Source organism: Xiphias gladius, unplaced genomic scaffold, assembly GCF_016859285.1.
Source record: "Xiphias gladius isolate SHS-SW01 ecotype Sanya breed wild unplaced genomic scaffold, ASM1685928v1 HiC_scaffold_1472, whole genome shotgun sequence".
Classification (NCBI taxonomy): domain Eukaryota; kingdom Metazoa; phylum Chordata; class Actinopteri; order Istiophoriformes; family Xiphiidae; genus Xiphias; species Xiphias gladius.
Window position 1 is genome coordinate 738,995 of NW_024401802.1, and position 20,653 is coordinate 759,647.

The following is a 20,653-nucleotide window of genomic DNA, read 5'->3' on the forward strand; positions in this document are numbered from 1 at the left end:
GCTGGGCGCTGGAGTGTGCTTCATACCAGCACTTCATCAAAAACAACGATATCTTGACAACATATCACCACTGCTGTTGTATAATAGACTAGCGTGTCCAGTTTGCTTTTTATCACTATTTGTTTATTTAATTCAGAGACTTTCAACTAGAAACACTCAGAGTGGCCACACAAAAAAGGTGGAGCACTCTGAAAAATGATACTGGGTGCATCGCTTTTTTTCTAGGCGGCTGCATGCAGCCACATAAGCTCTGTCCTCATTGGGAACAACTGAAAAAAGACGCTGCCGCACAGAAAAATAATGCTATATGGACACATGCCCTAACAGATCATGCAGCAAGTCCACAGTACCTGAGCTGCACTTCATATACACCAACAAACATCAACACTGTCAGCCCAATACAAACCATGCACCGAGCCTGGGCACACTTGCTCACACTACACAAAGCCCTCCACTGGCTGACAGACAATAGTCCATACCCGCAGGGGGATTTTACCTGTGACATCAAACCATAAGGGGGCAGAACTCTGCTGCAGGGACACTACACCCACAATCTCAGCCACCTTGTCATTTTCCATGACAGTGAAATTGTAGAATGGCTCATCGAAGAGCAGTGGGAGAGTCGAGGGAGGAGGTCGACGGACCCACTCAATGTGGAGGCGAGCTGTGGAGGACTTCTGAGGACGCCCATTGTCTGTTGCTTTGATCTGAAGAGAAAAGCATAGAAGTTAGATTGTAAAGTAGGGAAAAGACTTACAAAAGAGCCAGTCACACAGAAACATCATCTAGTAAAACAAAGAACAAACTCGATGTATATTTCTGAAATTCTTGTTTACATGCAATGTAAAGTGAAATTTGGCCAACCCAACACTAAACTGCTAGGTCAGTGTTGAGGGATTAATTAAAACCCTGGAGTAAATTTAATGCCAATGATTTAAAAAAAAAAATTGCTATCAACTAAACTAATATAGTCTACAAAAAATGTTAAATCATGCTAGGAAACATGCTTAATAAATGATAAAAGTTTGCGCACAGTCAGGATGTCGTAGTTCCCCGCAGTGAACGCCTTGCGTGATGATACCACTGCTGTTTTGGGGTCGATGAAGAACTTTCCATCCTCATTGCCATCCACGATGCTGTAGGAGAGATCACTGTTGGGCCCGTCATCGCGGTCGTAGGCGAACACCCGATAGATGGGCTCGCCCTTCTTCCTCCGGTCTCTCTCTGGAAGTTTGACCTGGTAGACCTTCTCAGGAAATGTGGGCTTGTTGTCGTTTTCATCCAGAACCTGAACCATTACCCACACTGTACTCTGTCTGGGACTAGAACCACCGTCTGACACCAACACCTGCAAGGTCAGAGTTAGAGATTCAAGACAAATACATACACACAAAATGTGTTCCAATTCAGGGACTGGAATTGGGTTGGGTTGAACCTGTGTCTCCTCCCCACTTTAGGCAGTCTAAACTCACAGAGACCTACAGTAAATGAATAGTGCATTCAAGTTCTCCTCTTTAACTTGTAAAGTATTAAATTACCTTGACTTTTGACCTTCTGAAGAAAAATACCTGGTAAGTCTGACATGGTAACATAATATATGCTGGTTTTGCAAGTTGATGAGGATCGCTTGAAAAAACGGTTATCCAATTAATTGAAAAAGAAAGCGATTAAAATTTTGTGAACAATGTCCTGTTGAAGTGCTATTTACTATTACGGCTATTTGTGTGGCCAAACTGGGATGTAGCCAAGAGGAGGCTATGATGGCGGGCGGGCTTCTCACGTCCCCTTCAAATGTGGCCATTCAGAGCAGTTACAAATACAAATTAAAGTTGATAAAATTCTTTTACATATATACCTCAAAGTAAGACAAAATATACAGAGCTGAAACAATTATAAAAATAGAAAATGTGCTCAGTAGGGTAGTGTAGTAGTAGTAGGCAAGTGTCAAACAACATACACCGAGCTTAGAGGAAAAAATGAATGAACTGGATCTGCCCCAAAAATTAATGGTTTCTTCCCTGGCCCATGCCCTATCCCTCCACCAAGTTCGGTGCAAATCACTTCATTAGTTTTTGCGTAATCCTGCTGACAATCAAACAAAATCACAAACCAACAAACAAACCAACAGGCACGGGTGATTACGTAACCTCCTTAGCAGGGTTAACTAATAAAAAGGAAAATAGAGAGGAGTGTAGAGGAGTGTGCAAATCTGCAACTATTTTGATAACCGATTAATTACTTAAGTCCCTTTTAAGCAGAATGTCAACCATTCTCGGGCTGCAGCTTCTCAAATGTGCTTTTCTCTGTTTTATATCATTGTAAACTCAGTATCTTTGGGTGTTGGACAAGACATGAAGACATCACCTAGCATTTTTAACTATACTCATAGATCATTAGCAGATAAATCTATAATGAATCTTGTTTTAATGTTTTATACTCACACACACACACACACACACACACACACACACACACACACACACACACACACACACACACACACACACACACACACACACACACACACACACACACACAAACTGAATGTTCAAGGTTAGTTGTAATTAATTAAGAATTGCCACACATATATATATTCAAATTCAAAGATGCTTTATTGGCATGAAAGTTTCAGAAACAATGTTGCCAGAGGATCAAACAACAATTTGGTCACATACACCATTACAGAAAAAAAGAGACCAAGATCGATATACATATATATTAATTATATATATTTACAGTATATTATATGTGAGTGTTTGTGTGTGGGTGTGTCTGTATCTAGGTCATTCACCGTCCCTCAGGTTGTGGCATGTTGATATTTATTAGGATATTGGGTAGCAAGATATGCCTTCCTTTTTAATTTTGAGATGTCATTTAGTTCACTGAAATTTGGATTTACAGAGTTGAATTGGTTAAAGTAAATGATCCTTATTTCACGGAATAATTCAAATATTTGAAGGAAGTGCATTTGTGTCTCAGCCTCCCTTGTTGAACAGTGACAACATGTTGTGTCTTCTTATGATTGACATCATTGTTTGTTTTCCTTGTTCGATTGCCAGGTTGTAGTCATTGAGCCTAGACTTGCTCAGGACCTGCCTCTTCTTTCTACCTCTGACAGTTTAGAGATATTCTGCCAGTTCATCATCTCTGTTTATGGACAGATAACATTCTAATCTACTTTGGCTTTTAGTTTCCTCTTTCCAGTGTTTTGAAACAGGTTTCATTACATTGTGTTATAATTTGGTTTACTTTGATTGGTGTTTAGAAAAGTTAGTCTCAGCTCCAGCTGATATAGGGGACACACTTCTGGGCTTTGGAATGAAGGGTATCTGGATGACCGGATTTAAGGTGCTCAAAAAATGTGAGTGCTCTCTTTTGAATGTTAGTTATCAGTGGGTATCTGACAAATTCTGCTGTTTTTCTTTGTATGTGTAAGATGTATCTCCAAAATTCTGCATGTAAAGATTCTGTTGGGTGTTTATCCTAATAGGTTGATGGTGACTGAGTGGACCCCATACTCCACTACTATATAGCGCAATGGGCAGGATAACGCTATCAAATATTTTAAGTCAGATTTTAATTGGAATTTGGAAGTTATAAAATTTTCTTTTAATCACATTTGGAACTCTTAGAGCTTCTTTTTTGTTTTAGTGCCTTCACTGCCATGTTGAATCTTCCTTATGCTGTTACGGTTATAGGTAGGTATAGCTCATACTGCGTTCAAAACTTTTATTATTAATGGTGAACTGGTATTTGTTTTCCTGACATCTGGGGCATTTTTGAAAAACAATGATATTAGTTTTCTTCATATTTACTGCCAGGGCACAGTTCTGGTATGTACTAAGTCCAGCTATTGCTGTAGTCCTTGTTCAGTAAGAGATGGTAGAACAAGGTCATCAGCATAAAACAGAGACTTCACCTCTCTATCTAGGAGGGAGAGCCCAGGAGCAGCAAATTGATCCAACTGAACAGCAGGATCATTTATATACAGATTCAATAACATCAGACTGCAACCCTGATAAATACCTCTGCTCTGGATGAAGAATTAGGTTTCTTTGTCTCCAGTTATAACAGCACACCTGTTTTCTGAATACATTGATTTAATCAGGTCATATATTTTACCCCCTTTTTTGTTTGGTGTATATGTTTAATTAAAGTCTGAAAGGTTTATACATGTTCATTGGTGCCGTGCTTTGGGGGGAAGTCAATTAGATTTTTTACTCAAGATGGAGTGTTCATCAAGGAAATCTATTATTCTTTTATTTAGAATACAAAAAATAATTTAACTAGACAATTGCTGACACAGATGCCACTGTAGTTACTCAGGTCTGATTTGTCCCCACTCTTAAAAAAGGGGGAATGTGCTAGATATCAGGAAAATATCGCGACCATATACTGAATAGCTTCAACACTGCTCTCTGCATTTATGGGGTACTGTAATTAAGCATTTAAGTTTTAATGCTATCTGGACTACAGGCTTTCTTTGACCAGAGAGATGTAATCTGTGTGGTTTGTGTAGAAGTTGATCCACATATCCCAGAATTGATTTTGGTTAATGGCATTCTCTATACATTCAAGTTTCATGTTAGTATAATTTGTTTTTTGTTCCTAATTGCACATTCTAGATCAAACCGTTTGTCATTGTCTTGCCTTTTATCAGGCTTCCATTTTTGGATTCCATCTTTAGATTTTTGTTTTATAATGTCAGCTTTAATAGCGTCCTTATGAAATATCATAATGGTATCATCAGTGACATTTTTTACACCTTCTCTGGAAGGGACACATTGATTTTGGTCATATATTGACATGTCATTCATCCGATCTTGTGAGTTTAAGGCCATGATGAATTTGTCTCCACTGTTTGGGGCCCATCTGTAAATAGGATTTAATTTATACAGCTTACTGGGCTCCCTTTTTTGTCACTCATTGGACCTGAGAGTTTAAAGAACAAATTTATTTGGTTGTAGTCTGAAAGGGGGGACTGCTGTCTGAAAGTGAATGCACTGATAGTCCATATCGGTGATTATATAGTCTACTACACTAGATCCAAGCACTGAAAGTATGTGAATCTAAAGAGTCCCTTCTGAACCTACCATTAACTATGTGTAGGCCTAAGGCCCAAGAGGCACTACCTCCCTGTCACTTTGGGGTGATGGTTGGATGGAGGGCCAGGTGGACAGTGGAAAACGTGGAACTTCCTCTTCTGATCTCCATACTAATGTGATGGATGACATGAGGAGCTATGTATGTCCTAGGCAGTAGGGTGGAGACCACAATCTGGGTGTCAGGGAAATGCCTATTGGCTTACTCTGCCATCTTCCTCTTTGTCTCAGCAATTTCCTTACCGCGGCTGTGCAGGTCATTTGTTCCTGTGTGGATCAGCAGGTATTAAGGGCTTCTGGGGCTCTCCTTTTTCAACAGTTTCACTGCCTGGCCTGTAGTGCTGCAGGGTTTAGACAGCAGTTTCTTACCAGGAAAAAGCTTGTTCCTTGTCTAGGAATTTCCCATTAGAGTCAGCCAGGATGACCAGTTGTGGGTCTTGCTCTTGAGGCTGAGTGGAGGGAAGCTGGGATGAGCAGAGCTGGCTCTTCGCATGCTGGCTGTGTGGATATATCAGGAGTTGCCAGGGTTTAGTTGTGCTGGGTCCAAAACACAGAGGATGGGACGGAGACAGGGGAAAGGTTTGGCACACAGGCAGGGAGAGTCTGTGTCTCTGTACTTGTCATTTTGGGGACTATAGAGTAGGTCTGTCAGGTGTTGGACTTGCCTTGTGAAGCTTCTTTCTCTATTCTCAGCATCATCTTTCACTTTGGCTACCTGAGCATGGAGTACACTGTTCTTCTGTTTGAGTGCCTGTAGACTTCCTCTGAGGTCAGACACCAGGGGCCTGGTTGTTTCTCTTAAGCTGCTGGGACTCTTCTTTAAGCTGTTGAAGAGTGTTGTCTGGGGGGTCAGACAGCCTGGCCTGGGTCACCTCTTTCAATTCAAGTCCAGCTCTAGCAGAGCTATACTCTCCTTCAGCTGGTTGATGGGGCAGGCAGGTATGGGAGGGGCCGACATCAACAAGGTGGTGGGGTTCTTTGCCTCTTCAAAGGACTCTAGCGTAACTTCATTTCCTTGGAAGATGACTTTTCCTTTCGTGTAATATGTGATGGTGATCAGAGGGTCATCCTTATATGCATTTTTCTATATATATTGCTGTTACTATTTTTGGTAATTAATGCTGTTACACATCCAGTCCAAAAGTACCCAGCACCTCCCATCCTTCCATTAGCTATACTGCTTATCCTTTGAGGATTGCAGGGCTTGAGCCAATCTCAGCTAACATTGGACTAGAGGCGGGGTACACCCTGGACAGGTCACAAGTATATCACAGGGCCGACACAAAGAGACAAACCACCAGTAATGCTCACATTTACACCTACGGACAATTTAAAGCCATCAGTTAACCTAACCTGCATGTTTTTGGACTGTGGGAGGGAACCGGAATACCTGGAGGAAACCACACAGACATGCTGAGAACATGCAAACACAGAAAGGACCATGCAGAACCAAGGTTTGAACCCAGAACCTTGTTGCTGTGAAGTGAGAGTGCTAACCACCGCTCCAATGTGCCACCTGTACCCAGCAACTGTCTGTGTTAATTCTCTTCTCTGTCATTCTCTGATATGATGGAGAGGAAAAAAATCTGGCTTCCTTCGTTTTGACAGCTAATTCATTAAGCTTCTGTACCCCTGCAATGATACAGAAGGTTATCATTGAGGGGTGGAGCTAGCCATTGAGAGCTACAAAGCACGCTCTTCTCTATTGTCCTAAATGTATATTCATTTTGCTAGAAGTGCAATCACTCTTCAGCTTGTCTAAAAGTGAAGGCGCAGCAATGATTCATTTCCCCCTTTGCTCAAAGCTAACTACATTTAAGAATACCATCTGTCATTTTAGAAAATGCCTGACATAAGAAGCTATATTGTTTGTGTAGGAGTTATCCCTAAACTGGCAAGATAGCCCGCTGACTGTGGAAGGCAACAGGAGGTGGAGAGAATATATCCATAATCATTATTCAGTTAGATTTTTTGATCCAATTGTTTCACTGATACATTGAGTAAAAAAAAAAAAAAAGCTTTTTGTGCTTCATATCATTGTCAGCTAAACCTTGTCAGACAAAATAGGCTAAAGATATCAGTTTGAGTTCATTGGTGTGCGTTTGTCTTTATTTTTTACATCGTACCACAAATGATCAATTGATTAATTAAAATAAAACATTGTAGTTACAGTTAGTTATAAAATCTGTTTTAATTTGTGAAAAAGATAAGGACAAATCACCCAACAAATTGTAATAATCAACCCAACAAATGGCTTAGCTTCCTTACATAACCAGTTCTGAAAAGTGATGAGTGTCTTTGAAGATGTAAGTAAAAAATCTGTTCACCAATGTGTCCAATGTGCTGGTTCTAAAACACCTCCAACTATATAGATTTTTTTTTATTTGTTAGTAGAGCTAACAATAGCAGGCATACCTCAAGCACTCTACTGTCTGTTTCTGAAGCACCAATGAAAATAAGATGAAAGGGTCTAACAGCCAATCAGTTATAAGAGTTTGAATCTGTTGTACTCAAAAGAGATAACTTCATCACTTTTTGGTGTGTGCACTGCAAAATATCAAACTTTAAAGAATGTCAGAAGACATTGAATTCACAATATATACGTATTCATTCATTAATGGTGATACAGTTTGTGTTGTTCTAACCTAGTCATTTATTTTTTTGCCTCTGTGCACAGAATAAAAGCCTCAATTACAGGAAAAGGTCCACAGCACCAACAATGGGAGCCATACAGACTGCATGGCTACCAGTGATTATTACGACTGACCCAACATACAGAGGTTCATTAAATGCTGGCAACTTGTTTAGTCATGAGTTTGAGTTTTCCTTAGATAAGTTGTCTTTACCAGGTGTTTGTCTTTAAGTGGTCAATAGCTGTTAAGTCTATCACAAAAGAGACTGTCTCAACCTTTACGTACATTATAAATGGAATTTAACATTTAGTGCAATTTGTCCAATGTGTGTTAATGTGAAATGTCACATTAGCAAAAACTCTGATATGATAGAACTTGCCTGAGTTCATAAATAAAGTGTGCCACTTTTTGGCAGTTCAAGTGCATTGACCTGGTGGTGAACTCAGACACTCTGGGAACTGTTAATGACTTTATAGCGAATCATCTGTAGACAATTTAAGGATGAAGTGTCGGTTTAACACATGTCTTTAGTCCTGCGAAAGGCTGCACTTTCTGTCCCCTAAAGGAAACACATCCTGAACTGGGAGACAAACTTAAGTGTTGAGTAGTCTAATCCCTAGTCTTGTAGTATGATCATAAACCTTAAGTATAAACCTCTACACATATGTGGAACCCTAGGACCGTTGAAATTTTAGACGCTTTAGATGCTGAAAAGTTAATACATTTTTTGACATTAGAGACAAACTCAACATATAATGTTCAGTTTACATACACAAACACACACAACATGCAAAAAAAAAGGCACACAGTCTTCACATGCTAGACTGTATGAGTCAATGGCACAATTTATCTCCGATCAGGGTAGAGCAGAGTAGAGACAGGTTCTCATTATTGTCTAATAGAGACCAATGCACACTCACCATCTTCAGACTACCTCTATTACCAAGCTAATGCAAACCTCAGTGAGGAAAGCAAAGAGCAGATGGGGCAGTGCTGTTTGTGTGTGCGTTTGTGTGCGTGTGGAGGAGTAGAGAAGATGGAAGAGGTGATTTATTCTCTAGATTATCCCCTGGATTGGAACACAAATTCATGGGCTTAAGACACACTGGGCAATGACAACCTTGTTCTACTCATTATTAAAGAAAGAGCATCAGTGCACCATCCCTGTGAGTCCTTTGTTCAGCAACACAACTAGGACTGGGTATTGTTTAAAACTTTTCAGTGCTTATGGCAATATGATGCCTGGCTTTTGGCAGGGATATCAAAACAATACTTTTCCATACCTTTCTTTGAGAAATATAAACATATCTTCTCTGTTATATTTAACAAAATAAGCCAGGATTCTCAAATATTTGGAAGTATAATCTTTACTCAAGGTTCATATACTAAAATGCCATTTCCTCATTTGTCATGGAGTTGGTTGCAATACACTACTCCAGTCTACCTCCAGCAGAAATTTGAAGGTCCTGAATGGTTTTTTTAGTTAGTGCTGACTCCTTGTTACTTGAAGAATTGGGCTAGATGTTCTGACAGCTTAGTCTTGTAAGAAAGTCTTACTGGGATGTTTCTGGTGGTCCCAGTTGATTTTGCGTGTCGGTCCTGGTTTTAGGGCTGGGTGGGATTAAGTGACAGTAGCTCCATATATAGTGAACTGAACCAACTAGGCAAAAAAAATATTCCTTGATAAAGACCATGAGATAAAGTTGAAAGCTCGGGAAAAAGTTGGTGAGTGATACTCACGACCATTTTGTCAAAAATGTTAAATGTCACATTTGCATGTACAAAATGTTAAATGTTGAATGTTGTCTTAACATAAGTAACTGTATAAGATCATAACATAATGTAAAATAAATAACTGAAGAAATTTGACAAGATTCTTATAGAAAGTAGCAACTACCTGATCAAAGAATAAGTAAACAACACGTCAAAGCCCTTCTCTGATACCTTTCATGACATAGTCCATTTTTGTACTATAAGTCAGTACCAAAAATGTGTTTGATTCAATAACGAGCCATAAATATGAGACACCTGATCTGAACACGCAGACTTGAAATAATAAGTGAAAAATTAGCATTTCAACTTTTGATTGTCTGCTTTCTGTGCGTGACCAGTCAGCAGAGTCATTTTTTACAGACTAGAGAGATATGAGCTTACTGTTGAGTCATCACTCATACACAAAACATGGAAGATAGTCTCTAGTTCCCAGCAGTATATGACAAAAGAGACAACACCCATCAGAGCTGTGTCTATCTTCTACCCTCTTCTACCCCAGCAAACTGAGGTTTTCAGTGTTTGTCCTCTGTCACCTACTGTGTGTCAAGCCTGCACACACGCACACACACATTTGTACTTCTATCTTTGTGAGGACACTCGTTAACATAAAACATTCCCTAGCCTCAACTAACACAATTAAATGCCTAACCCCAACCCTTTACCCTTGCACTAACCTAAACCTATATCTATCCTGAACCTGAAAACCAAGTCTTAACTGTTCCTTTGAAAGTGTGTCAGAAAGAAAAGACTGCCAAAATGCCCTCACTTTCCCAAATATGTTATCATTCTGTAAAGTACATAACTCTCACACACACACACCCACCCACACACACACCCACACACACACACACACACAGTATTTCCTCACCTCTAAAACATGCTCTGTTTGTTGTTCGCGGTCCAGTTTCCTGGAGGTTGTGGTGATTAGACCTGAGACAAAAAACAACAGAGAAAACAATTAGAAAAAAGACTAAACACACACACACACACACACACACACACACACACACACACACACACTGCAGTGCCACTAAGCCAAATGAGCAAAGTGACATGGTAATTAGTTGTGGATGTCAGACAAAATGACTGACTCGTTCCTAATTAAATGAAAAGAGAGAGAGGGAGAAAGACACAGAAAAAGCATACAGATGCAGATCTTAGTTTATTAATACATAGTAATGATTTAGTATTTCAAATGTCACAACACCATGTTATCTTCTTCATTGCCATGACTGGCTGTTAGTGGGGGGGGGGGGGGGGGGTGCCTTATGTGCTTGAATCAAATACTGAAACGTGTAATGATGAAGGGTTTCATACCTCATCGCTGAATTCATGTTTTAGATACTAGCTAATTCTGTCACTTAAAAGGGACAATCCAGATTTTGGGAAATGGGCATGTTTGTCAGTAAAGCTGGATATTAGATTGATCTCTGTATGTTCATTACAGGGATAGTTCTTAGACGTGTATGCTCTAGAACTTTAAAATGTTTTGTTCTATTTTGTCATTCCATGAAACATTTTCGAGACTGGAAAGCTTCATTACATAAACTCAAAGTTTTCCACAATATGTGAGAACCTATTAGTTGTGAAAGGTCCCAAAGCCAAACTGGACTGTTGTCTGATATGCTCATGAGTCATCCTCACAACTATTCAATCAGTCTATTCAGGGTTGTTTGGTCGTCATATATTACATATCATAAGCATAGTTATTCAAGCATGTCATTATGGTGGGATGTAAAAACCTTAAATCTGGCTTTGGTAATATCATTTCTGATGATTTTTGGGGCTGAAATTAAAGCTGGAGTGAAGTTAAAAAAAAGAAAGAAAAATGGATTGAGACTTAAGACAAGAAATAAGTTTTAAACTAAGGGGAATAAACATATTTATAGCAGAGCTATAAAAAATACTCTCATCAGATTATTGTCAGGCTACAGCATGGTGCGGATGTAGCATTCTCATAACAGTTCCAAATTAAAGTTTTAGCTGGAAGGTCACCGGATTCAGTTGGTTATAAACTATAACTCCCACTGGGGGAGTAGATAATGCTAACGCAATTTTCCAATTAAAGAACATAATATCTCAAAATCAATTAAAAAAAAATACTTCATGTTACTAATTCACTTATAGATGGTAATGGAAGCATAAATAACATAAGCCACGTCAATAAATGCAGCTATGCCAATGTACTCTGTAGAGGAATCCCCCTTATGATCTGGGGTTGATTAGCCTTTGTATTGTGCATAGTTATGGATACCCTCATGGCTTGCTGTGGATTAGCCCTTGAACACAACCAAGTAATCTTTCAGGAAAAAGTAGCATTTCAGTTTGGGAGCGAGTCATTGCCCTGAGTAAAGGAGTTCAAGTATCTTGAGGTATAATTCACAAATGGTAAGAATGACAGATGGATAGGCTCGTATAAGCATTAATGCTGACGCTGTACTGGATTGTTCAATCTACATCCCATGGTCTTCAGACTTGGGAAATGACTCAAAAAATGAGATCGTGAATACATGCAGCCAAAATGAACTTCTTTCCCAGGGTGTCTGGGCTCACCCTTACAGACAAGGTGAGGAGCTCAAGCATCCTGAAGGAGTAGAACTACACATTGAAAATGAGAAGGTTGATGTGGCTAAGGCATCTGAAAGATGCCTCCTGGGCATCTTCTTTTGCTTGTATTCCTGGAAAATCCCAGGCTAGATCCATAACACACTAGGGGTGATTACCCAATCTAGCCTTGGAAAACCTCAGGATTCTCCAGGAGGAGCTGGAGAGAATGGCTAGGGAGAAGAATGTCTAGGCTGACTTGCTTACCCTACTGCCACCACAACCATAGACTCAGATAAGTGGATGGTTGGATGGATGGATGGAATTGTCCACAAATCCCCAAATCACCTAGTGGCAATTAAGAAAAAATTCTAGAGAAGATCCACCATCTTAAGTAGCAATATGCTATAATTGTTAGCTTTCAGTTCACCCATAGTAGAGAGAGCAGAGGTAAAGTAATTGCCTAGTCAGAGGTAACAGGTAATTTGAAATCCAAACCCAATGATCATGTTGGTTTTATTTCACAGCTCCATTCTAATCAACTGTAAAGTATGTGCTGCTGAGTACTAACCAAACACACAAAAAATGAAGGAAAGCACATCTTATTTGAAGTACAGATGACATGTGGCTAAATGTATCAGCAGTATGTCTGAGTCGTTTTATAGATGTTTTGTTTTTGAATGAGAAATATGGCAGCAATGTCGGCATCTAATCTCCAGTGCTGAGCTCTGTCAGAAGTGGGTTTTGTTTTTTGGGGGCATCAGACAGTGAATTAAATATAGAAATGTCTCTGAGCACACTGAAAGGAGGACAAGTGCTCTGTATGCTGTGTGTCTGTGTGTGTGTGTAAAGTTCACATTACTATTTTGTCAGCTGGTAAAGTCCACTGACATCTCCACATAGATCGAATGGAATCAGAACAAGAAGAAAAATCAGAAACATTACTTTTAAGTTTGACAAAAATATCTTATTACAAGGCCCAATTGTTAGCTTTTTCTGGTTTTCAACCACATTTCAAAGTCTTCATCAACCAAAAGACTCTGCTCAGTTGTCATGGAGTCGGTTCAGTTGATAATGTGACCAGTCTGGTGTTCACAGATAGCTGATGCCATTTATCTCCAGTGTTCATTCATGGCTGTAGGGGGATCAGGGAGGCTGATCACATCCAAGCCTGGGGGCCATCCCTGAGCCGAGGTGGTGGTATATAGTTCTTTTCTAGCATAACCCTTAAAGTAATCCACAGCACTGTGAGACAAAGATTACACTCTGCATGGAGCCAATCACAGTCTTCCGATCGGCTGAAAGTGAGCTGCAGGCTGTGTGGTTAAAAGAGTTCAGGCTTCATCAGACAGTTGGTGACTTTGAAATAAAGACAAATGGAAGAAATATTTTCATATCATATTATGCTCTGCATTTAACTGAAAGTAATGCACATTTTCAGCCATTTGAGTATTTGTCACGATATACATAAACTTAATTATTTAAAAAAAATCAAAAAGATCAAAATACTTTGAAGAACACTGAATAAAACTCAACCTTTGTAGCCTGTTTCACTTACAGAAAATATCAAACATCAGTCTTAGAATTCTGCACTTTAAATGGCATATTTCCTCCTTGTTAACTACACATTTCTTTCCCTAAATGATTGAGTTATGGAGCAATCAGATCAGTCAGAGAAATGTACCTTGCATTTTCAACCCTAGAAAGATCACAATGATTCTTCACAGCCAACACATTTTTATATAAAACTATATGAGCTTGGTGCTGCAGAGACCCTTTCTGAGAGGTCTACTTTTGCTTTTTGTTCATTGTAAATGAGTTTTAGAATATAACACTATAGCCTTTTTTTCCATAATTGTACTGTAGATGAAAGCTTTTTTTGTTTTTTGTTTTTTGTTTAAGAATTTAAAAATATACGAGAGCTCCTCATCTTTCCTATATTTTAGCTTTCTCCTTGGGTACAACAAAATATTTATCTAACCTCTCAGCTGACACAGCCTCTTCAGTTGGAGAACTTGACAGGAGGGATGGAGAAGACACAGAAAGATAAAAAGAAGTAAGGGAATGAAAAAATAAAAGTGGATGAAAGCAGTGGAGGGATGAGTGCAGAGATGTGGTGCTGATTGGAAAGGACCTAGAGGGAAGTTCAATTCATCACATTAAAACACAAAATGATATTGGCTGTTGGTCGCTCACTTTTCTTCCCACACTGAATAGTTTTTTTCTGAATATAAACATTTATACAGCTGTATGACAGCTGTGCGGTGGTTTTAGCATCGTCAGGTACAGCACTCCTTCTGCTGCTTTCTGGGTACTTTCTCTTGAACACATATGGAATTTAACACTTGGATTATATTTAACATATTGTGGGACAAGAAAAGAAAGGACTAATGAACAATGCATATTGAGTGAAATAAGCAGCAGCCACATATAAATAGTGTAGATACTCTTCCTGTAGCATCACCCTCACACTAAAGCTGTCAACTCTGCACACAAGATATCTGGCCAGAATTAAGAGTTCTTTTTTGAAAGTTCTCTGGAGCATTCTACACATCATCTTTCATCTGTGTAGATCTTAAATTGCAGAGATAGAAGTCTCCATAGCAATTACGCACCACTGATACAATACTTCTTGTTAGAATTCTGGATATTTAATTTGCTATGAATATTTGTTGAGCCTATCGCTCCCAAAGGAAAATAAAAAACCTCTCATACTTGTGGCCACACTACTGGTAGGGTTCTAGGGAAAGTAGGTTCTGCCCAGCATTTTGGTATTGTAGTATGTAATATCAGAACACATATATGGTGGCATCATGGAAGAGCAACTTTGCTGCTCTGTGGTCAAATTTGTCTTCTGTTAACATTAAACATTTTAAAGTGGATTGATGGTGCTGTGCTTCAGATCATAGAAAGTTCTCTAAAGGTTTGACCCCAGTCATGAGAACCAGGGTCCAACCTGTTAATAATGTTGATCAATACTTACCACTTAGCTGTAGACTGTTCCAGTCATAAATGCAAGCTTAACAATCACAAAATGTTATAGATTAATGAGAACACAACTGCTGGGTCTTGCTTTATTAGCCAGGCAGACTGACATCCTAACAACTTCAGTTCCTGTGTACGTTAGTGCCATATTATTAGCTTCGACAAAGAACAGAATGTGACAGCACTCAGCAACTACACTGCACAACACACGCATGCACGCACGCACACTCACACTTAGTCTATAAACTATTATCTCCCTGTACATATCCAGCTGTTATGTCACAGCACTGAAGTGACAGATGACAACAAACATACAAAAACCCACAACATTACACACACAAAATATTAACAGTAATGTTAACTGTAACTGACACACCTATACAAAGTCCAAGACCTTGAGACACAAATGCACATTGATGCAGTAACACACAAACTCACACCACCTAAAAATACACCCACACACCAAGACACATAGACATGCATGTAATTCCATAATTAATATAATAAAAGCTCACAGAACTTGAGTATATTAAGACATAAGTTTCTTCATCTGACCACACAGTCATACACCATCTGTTGTGAAATGCCAGCCAGACAGAAACCTAATTGACAAAGGCCAACAAAATCCCTTTTACACAAATGCTCCCATGTAATCACATTGCATGTTGCATCATTGCATGTTATGAGTGTGTAAGTTACAAACAGTTGTAGTGAAGCTGAGTCTCATCAGCTGTACTATCTACAGTAACATTTCACTAACTGGAATCCTTATCAACACTAATCACAAGAGGAATCGCAATAATGAGATCAATAACTTCAGAAGCAAGCCACTAATCACAAACCAAAGAAGTAAGCAGGCGGATTACAGTGAAGACACCTACAGTTAAATAATATGAAGACACTTTACATACAGTGTCTCAGCCAAAATATCCATGTGGGCCCCACATAAGATAGTGAGAGGTTAACATTTGAATATTTATTCATTTTGGCAACACGAATAGGGTTACCAAATGAGACCCCTAAAACATGTCCATGTTGGTTGCCAATGGGGTTAAAGTGGATGATTTGAGTTAAGAACAATTCAGGGCCATATGAGCCGTCATCCTCAGACCCCATATGGGCTTCAACTTGCTGGTATTTTTTCTTCCATCATAATCAAAAATCCTAGGGGGGCCATGCCAATCACTATTCTATATACTGTTACTGGAACACCAGTGAGGCCCATGTGGGGCCAGGGGATGACTGCTTATAAGGGCCCAACTTGGATCTCAGCTAGGTTCAATTACTAACCCACATGGACAGACAAATATGTTTATTTGTTTTTTTTGTTGTTTTTTGGTTCCCCTCCTGGTTACCCAAATGGGGCACTAATGACAACCTAAATATTTTATCTTCACTGGACTTCAGCTTTGTTTTTATCACCAGCAACATGGTGTCACTGTTGAACTACGGTTGTGTAATGACTGCCACTTCACCCTCTCAATAATCTACATCGGATTCATCATTCTGTTTATCTGGTCAGTCTTCTCTGCAGACATTTCACTTCCTGCCTTTCCAATCTCACCTACCAGCATCTCAGTGTGATTTTTTGCCAATCACCTGATCCCCATGCTGCCTGCATATCTGCCCCCTCATTACCCCCCACTGTATATACCTGCTCATTTGCCAGATCTTCTACTGCCTTTAGTGACTTTGGCCTCTGATAGATTTTGTGGACTTTGCCTGTGTGCCTGATCCATTTAGGGCCTATGCTGACTGCTACTTGTTGCTGACCTGTATTCTACCTCTAGACAAGGTAAAATTTGCTTTTAACTATCTGCTCCTGCATGTTGACCAGTGTTTACGAAGTTCTTTTTATGGGGACAACCCAAACTGTCCAGCAGGTGTCTGGCAGCTTTGGTTTATTTATGAGTGAAATGTGTGTGTGCAAATACCACAACTGGGGGTAGGAGCAACTGCACCCATGCCCCAGATCCCAAGAGATCTAATTTATTTAGATTATTTAGTGTTAATTTAAGACTAAAGGACTCTGTCAAAAGTGTCTACACAGAATAAAAACAAGAACTGAGAATGAACAACTGATGTTGTTTTGTCTTTCGGTGCACACTATGAAGCTTTGTGTACCGCACTTACTGTGATATAAGAGGCACAGATTACACACACAGTGCGAAAAGGGCAGTAGGTGGTGCTGATGCTGGTGTTGAGGGGATGTTGGATAGGGGCCCAACAGCAAATGTTTCCCTTGGGGTAAATTAACAGGTTAAACCAGCCATGTATGTGTAGGACCATACTCTAACTGAAATTCAGTAGTAGTCAGTAGTAGATCAGGAGCCAAGAAAATTGATTAAGTGAATTAATAAAATAAATTAAAATACCACCTCATTTGTGCCCCCTCTAGCTGGCAATTACCTATCCCGTCTTCCCATATCCCATGTATTACTATGAAGCAGGATGTTGCTGAATGGAACAGCCTTTTATATGAAGAAATCGAGGCTAAAGTTGTTCCTTTATTCAGGATAAGTAACCCTGCTTAACAATGAGAGAGCCTGTCCTCCCTACAAAAGCTTTCCTCACAGTAATCCACAAACACGCACGCATGTACACACACTCCTTCTCTGTACTGGTCTCGCCTTTCCTCCTGGTGTGTACCAGCCTTATGAATGAAGCAGGAGCCCATTAGCAACACAATTATGCAACATTTTCTAAAACACCCTGGCAGCCAAGAACTCAATTGCTGTTGTAAGATTGTGAAGGAGAAAATGATAAGAAACCCATGGAAGAAATGGGGTAGGTCAAGGGAACAGATTTGACAAATACGCCAAAAACTTAGGACAAGACATGAAAAGAAGGAATGAGGATGCATGTCATCAAGTGTTTTAATCGCTGTGAAAGGAATTTAAGTCAGTCAAAGTGAGTGTCTTCCTCAACACCCACTATCATTATATACATTACCTTCTAACATTCCTTTGTTGGTCTTCTCTTGACTTCGTGGGTTCCACTTAACTGCCATTTGTTAATGAAACTTCAAGCTAAAAGCCCTTTGACATCTCTTTATAGCCACCACTGCTTTGTAGGCATTACTTAGCCTCAGTCAGCTGCTCAGAGGAGCCCAGATAATTTATCATCAGCTGACGATTTTTCATCCGCCTTACAAGATCTGACAAGTCAATTATGGCCTAATGAGTCAATTAAGTTCTGATACTTTACAAGTAGAAGGGTGCCCAAACTTTTGCACATGCCACAACTGCTGCACAATCCTAATTTTCCTAATCCTAGTTTCCTGAATTATTATCGACTGTTCTTGTCAAATATGGAGTCATTTTACTGAGTGATTTTAACTTGCATGTAAATGACTGTTCAAAATCTAGAGCAGTTGAATTTATGGACCTTGACTTTACCCAACATTTCAAGAATTCCACTCACAATCGCAGAAATACGCTGGACCTAATTTTTACAGAGGGTGTTGATGTTGACTTTTCATCTATTTTACAGGTTCCAGTTTCTGATCACTCCTGTGTCTTTTTCAGTGTCTCTCCCTGTACTCAGTGAAAGTGTTCAGAGCCTCATATATTTATCACTGTACTGAAGGCAATGCCAGATCTGTTTACTTGATATACTTGACTCCTGTAGTGGAATTTCTGATTCCCTTAATAATCTAACAGACAGATTAAATAGTGCCTTGTTCAAAATGCTTGACTCTATCACTCCTTTTACAACCAGGAGATACACTCAATTGAAATAAGCGCCATGGTTTTCAGGTGACACTCGTGAACTCAAACAGATTTGTAGAAAACTTGAGCATGGGTGGCGTTCGACAAAACAAAGAGACCTTTTGCTCTCTCTCCTGGTCATTCCTTCGGTCACCAAAAATTCAGTTGGCTTCAGAGCATTTGCCTACCGTGGCCCTTTTTTCTGGAATGGCCCTCCATTACATGTTAAAGAATCACTTCTTTTCACTTCAAAAATCAACCAAATAAGCAATTCGCCCAGGGGTGTCGAAACTTTTGCATTAAACTGTATGTCCAAAATGGATAACCTGACATTTATTTCAGTGATGCTACATGAGGTCAGGGAGACATTACATTTCATGTATATCTGTCTTCTTTCTGATATTTTGCAGAGGTCTTCTTGGGTCCACTTAGTCCCTTATATCCAGATCAGTGACAGACTGGGTCCAAATTAAATTAAATCTAATCAGATAGGGTAAGGTGCAATTGTACTGCTGCGGGATTGAGGTCTGTGTGTTAATATGTCTAATGCCTGAGTGAATCCACACAGACTCTGCATAAGCTCTGATCGTGTGGTACATTCAGTTAATGGGGCAAAAATATTCAGTATGTAATGTAAGATGACTGAAAAAATTGTCTTTGCCTGAAAACCTTTTTTCGGAGAGTGAAAACTGTTGTATGATGTGACAGTAGAAAAATAAAACTTTTAGAAAAAAAAATGTGAGCTGGAATGATGACAGTGAAAGAAGGCGCACTAACTGCTATAGGAGTTAGGCAAGAATATGCACCAGGATTTTCAGAATCAGAATCAGAAAAACTATATCGATCCCCACAGGGAAATTTTTTATGACAATTGCTCAACACGCAGTTAGGAAAGAGGAAGTAAAAAGTATAAAAGTAACAAGGCTAGGTCATCACCTAGGATATGGCTGGCCATGTGTGGTCAATATGGGAAATTGTGGATGTAGTTAAAAACTGTAATGGAACCGCTGTAACAACTACAGCTGTAACAACTACAACCTGGGTTCAGCCCTTTATCTGTTTGCTTCTCTTCTACTGTATGTGCTCACATTTACGGTATTTTAATACTGCTAAAGTCTCAGTGTTCACATTTTCTTTTTCTGTTGTCAGACAACAGAACAAATATACAATAGTGACTGAAATGTGGCCCATTAAGACTACATTTTAACCAGCTGTCACTCCCAAGCTATTGCCAAGCTGCTGCTCTGCACTTCTCAAATCCTGATTTTATAACCATGACGTCGTCTGACAGAATCACACATAATTCAAATAAGTTAAAGACAACAGCTGTGCTATGATTTGGGCTATATTTACTTGTAAAATGATCACTGAGCGAGAAAGTTAGAAGCTCATTCACGTCTGTGTCAGCTGCTGCTGTGGTCAGTTGAATGAGATGCATGGAGAGGTGTGTCTACGGAGGGAAAACCTGACCTTGCGCTCGCGGGGAAATACTGACAACTCTCTTCTATGGAAAGTAGGTTTGTCCAGAAAGTCGCTAGATCTATCAATAGGTGCTTTTTTGAAAAAGAAAAAAAAAGTTAAACGGGTGTGAAAAGTCGGTAAATCTATTGACAAAGGTGCTATGTTGGCAACGCTGCCTGTAAACGACCCCCTGATGACACAATAGAAAACATTTGTACCGATTCATTTTGAAAGTGCAACGGCTAGTGGGGAAACTCCAGCACTAGGCCAGCCGACTAGTTGTATAAATTCATCACAAACCCAACTCTATCACTCACTCACTCAGTCAGTCACAGACATTTGGGGATGTATCAAACAACTATTAAATAGTAATAAATACAGAGTAAGTGAATAGAGAAATGTACAAATGCAATTGTGAAAAAACTAATGTGTCCAGTCTAATGTG

The 20,653-nt window shown here is 39.5% G+C and overlaps 1 protein-coding gene across 5 annotated transcripts in view; it reads right to left on the reverse strand.

The window, feature by feature from the left end:
- Positions 1-20,653, reverse strand: part of fat3a (FAT atypical cadherin 3a) — a 132,201-nt gene that overhangs the window by 74,091 nt on the left and 37,457 nt on the right. For all 5 annotated transcript variants that reach the window (XM_040123000.1, XM_040122998.1, XM_040122999.1 and 2 more), the window contains exons 3-5: positions 10,377-10,438; positions 1,034-1,348; positions 497-707 (exon numbers count right to left, since the gene is read on the reverse strand). In XM_040123000.1, the coding sequence (XP_039978934.1) occupies positions 497-707; positions 1,034-1,348; positions 10,377-10,438 (588 nt within the window). The remainder of the gene's footprint in view (positions 1-496; positions 708-1,033; positions 1,349-10,376; positions 10,439-20,653) is intronic.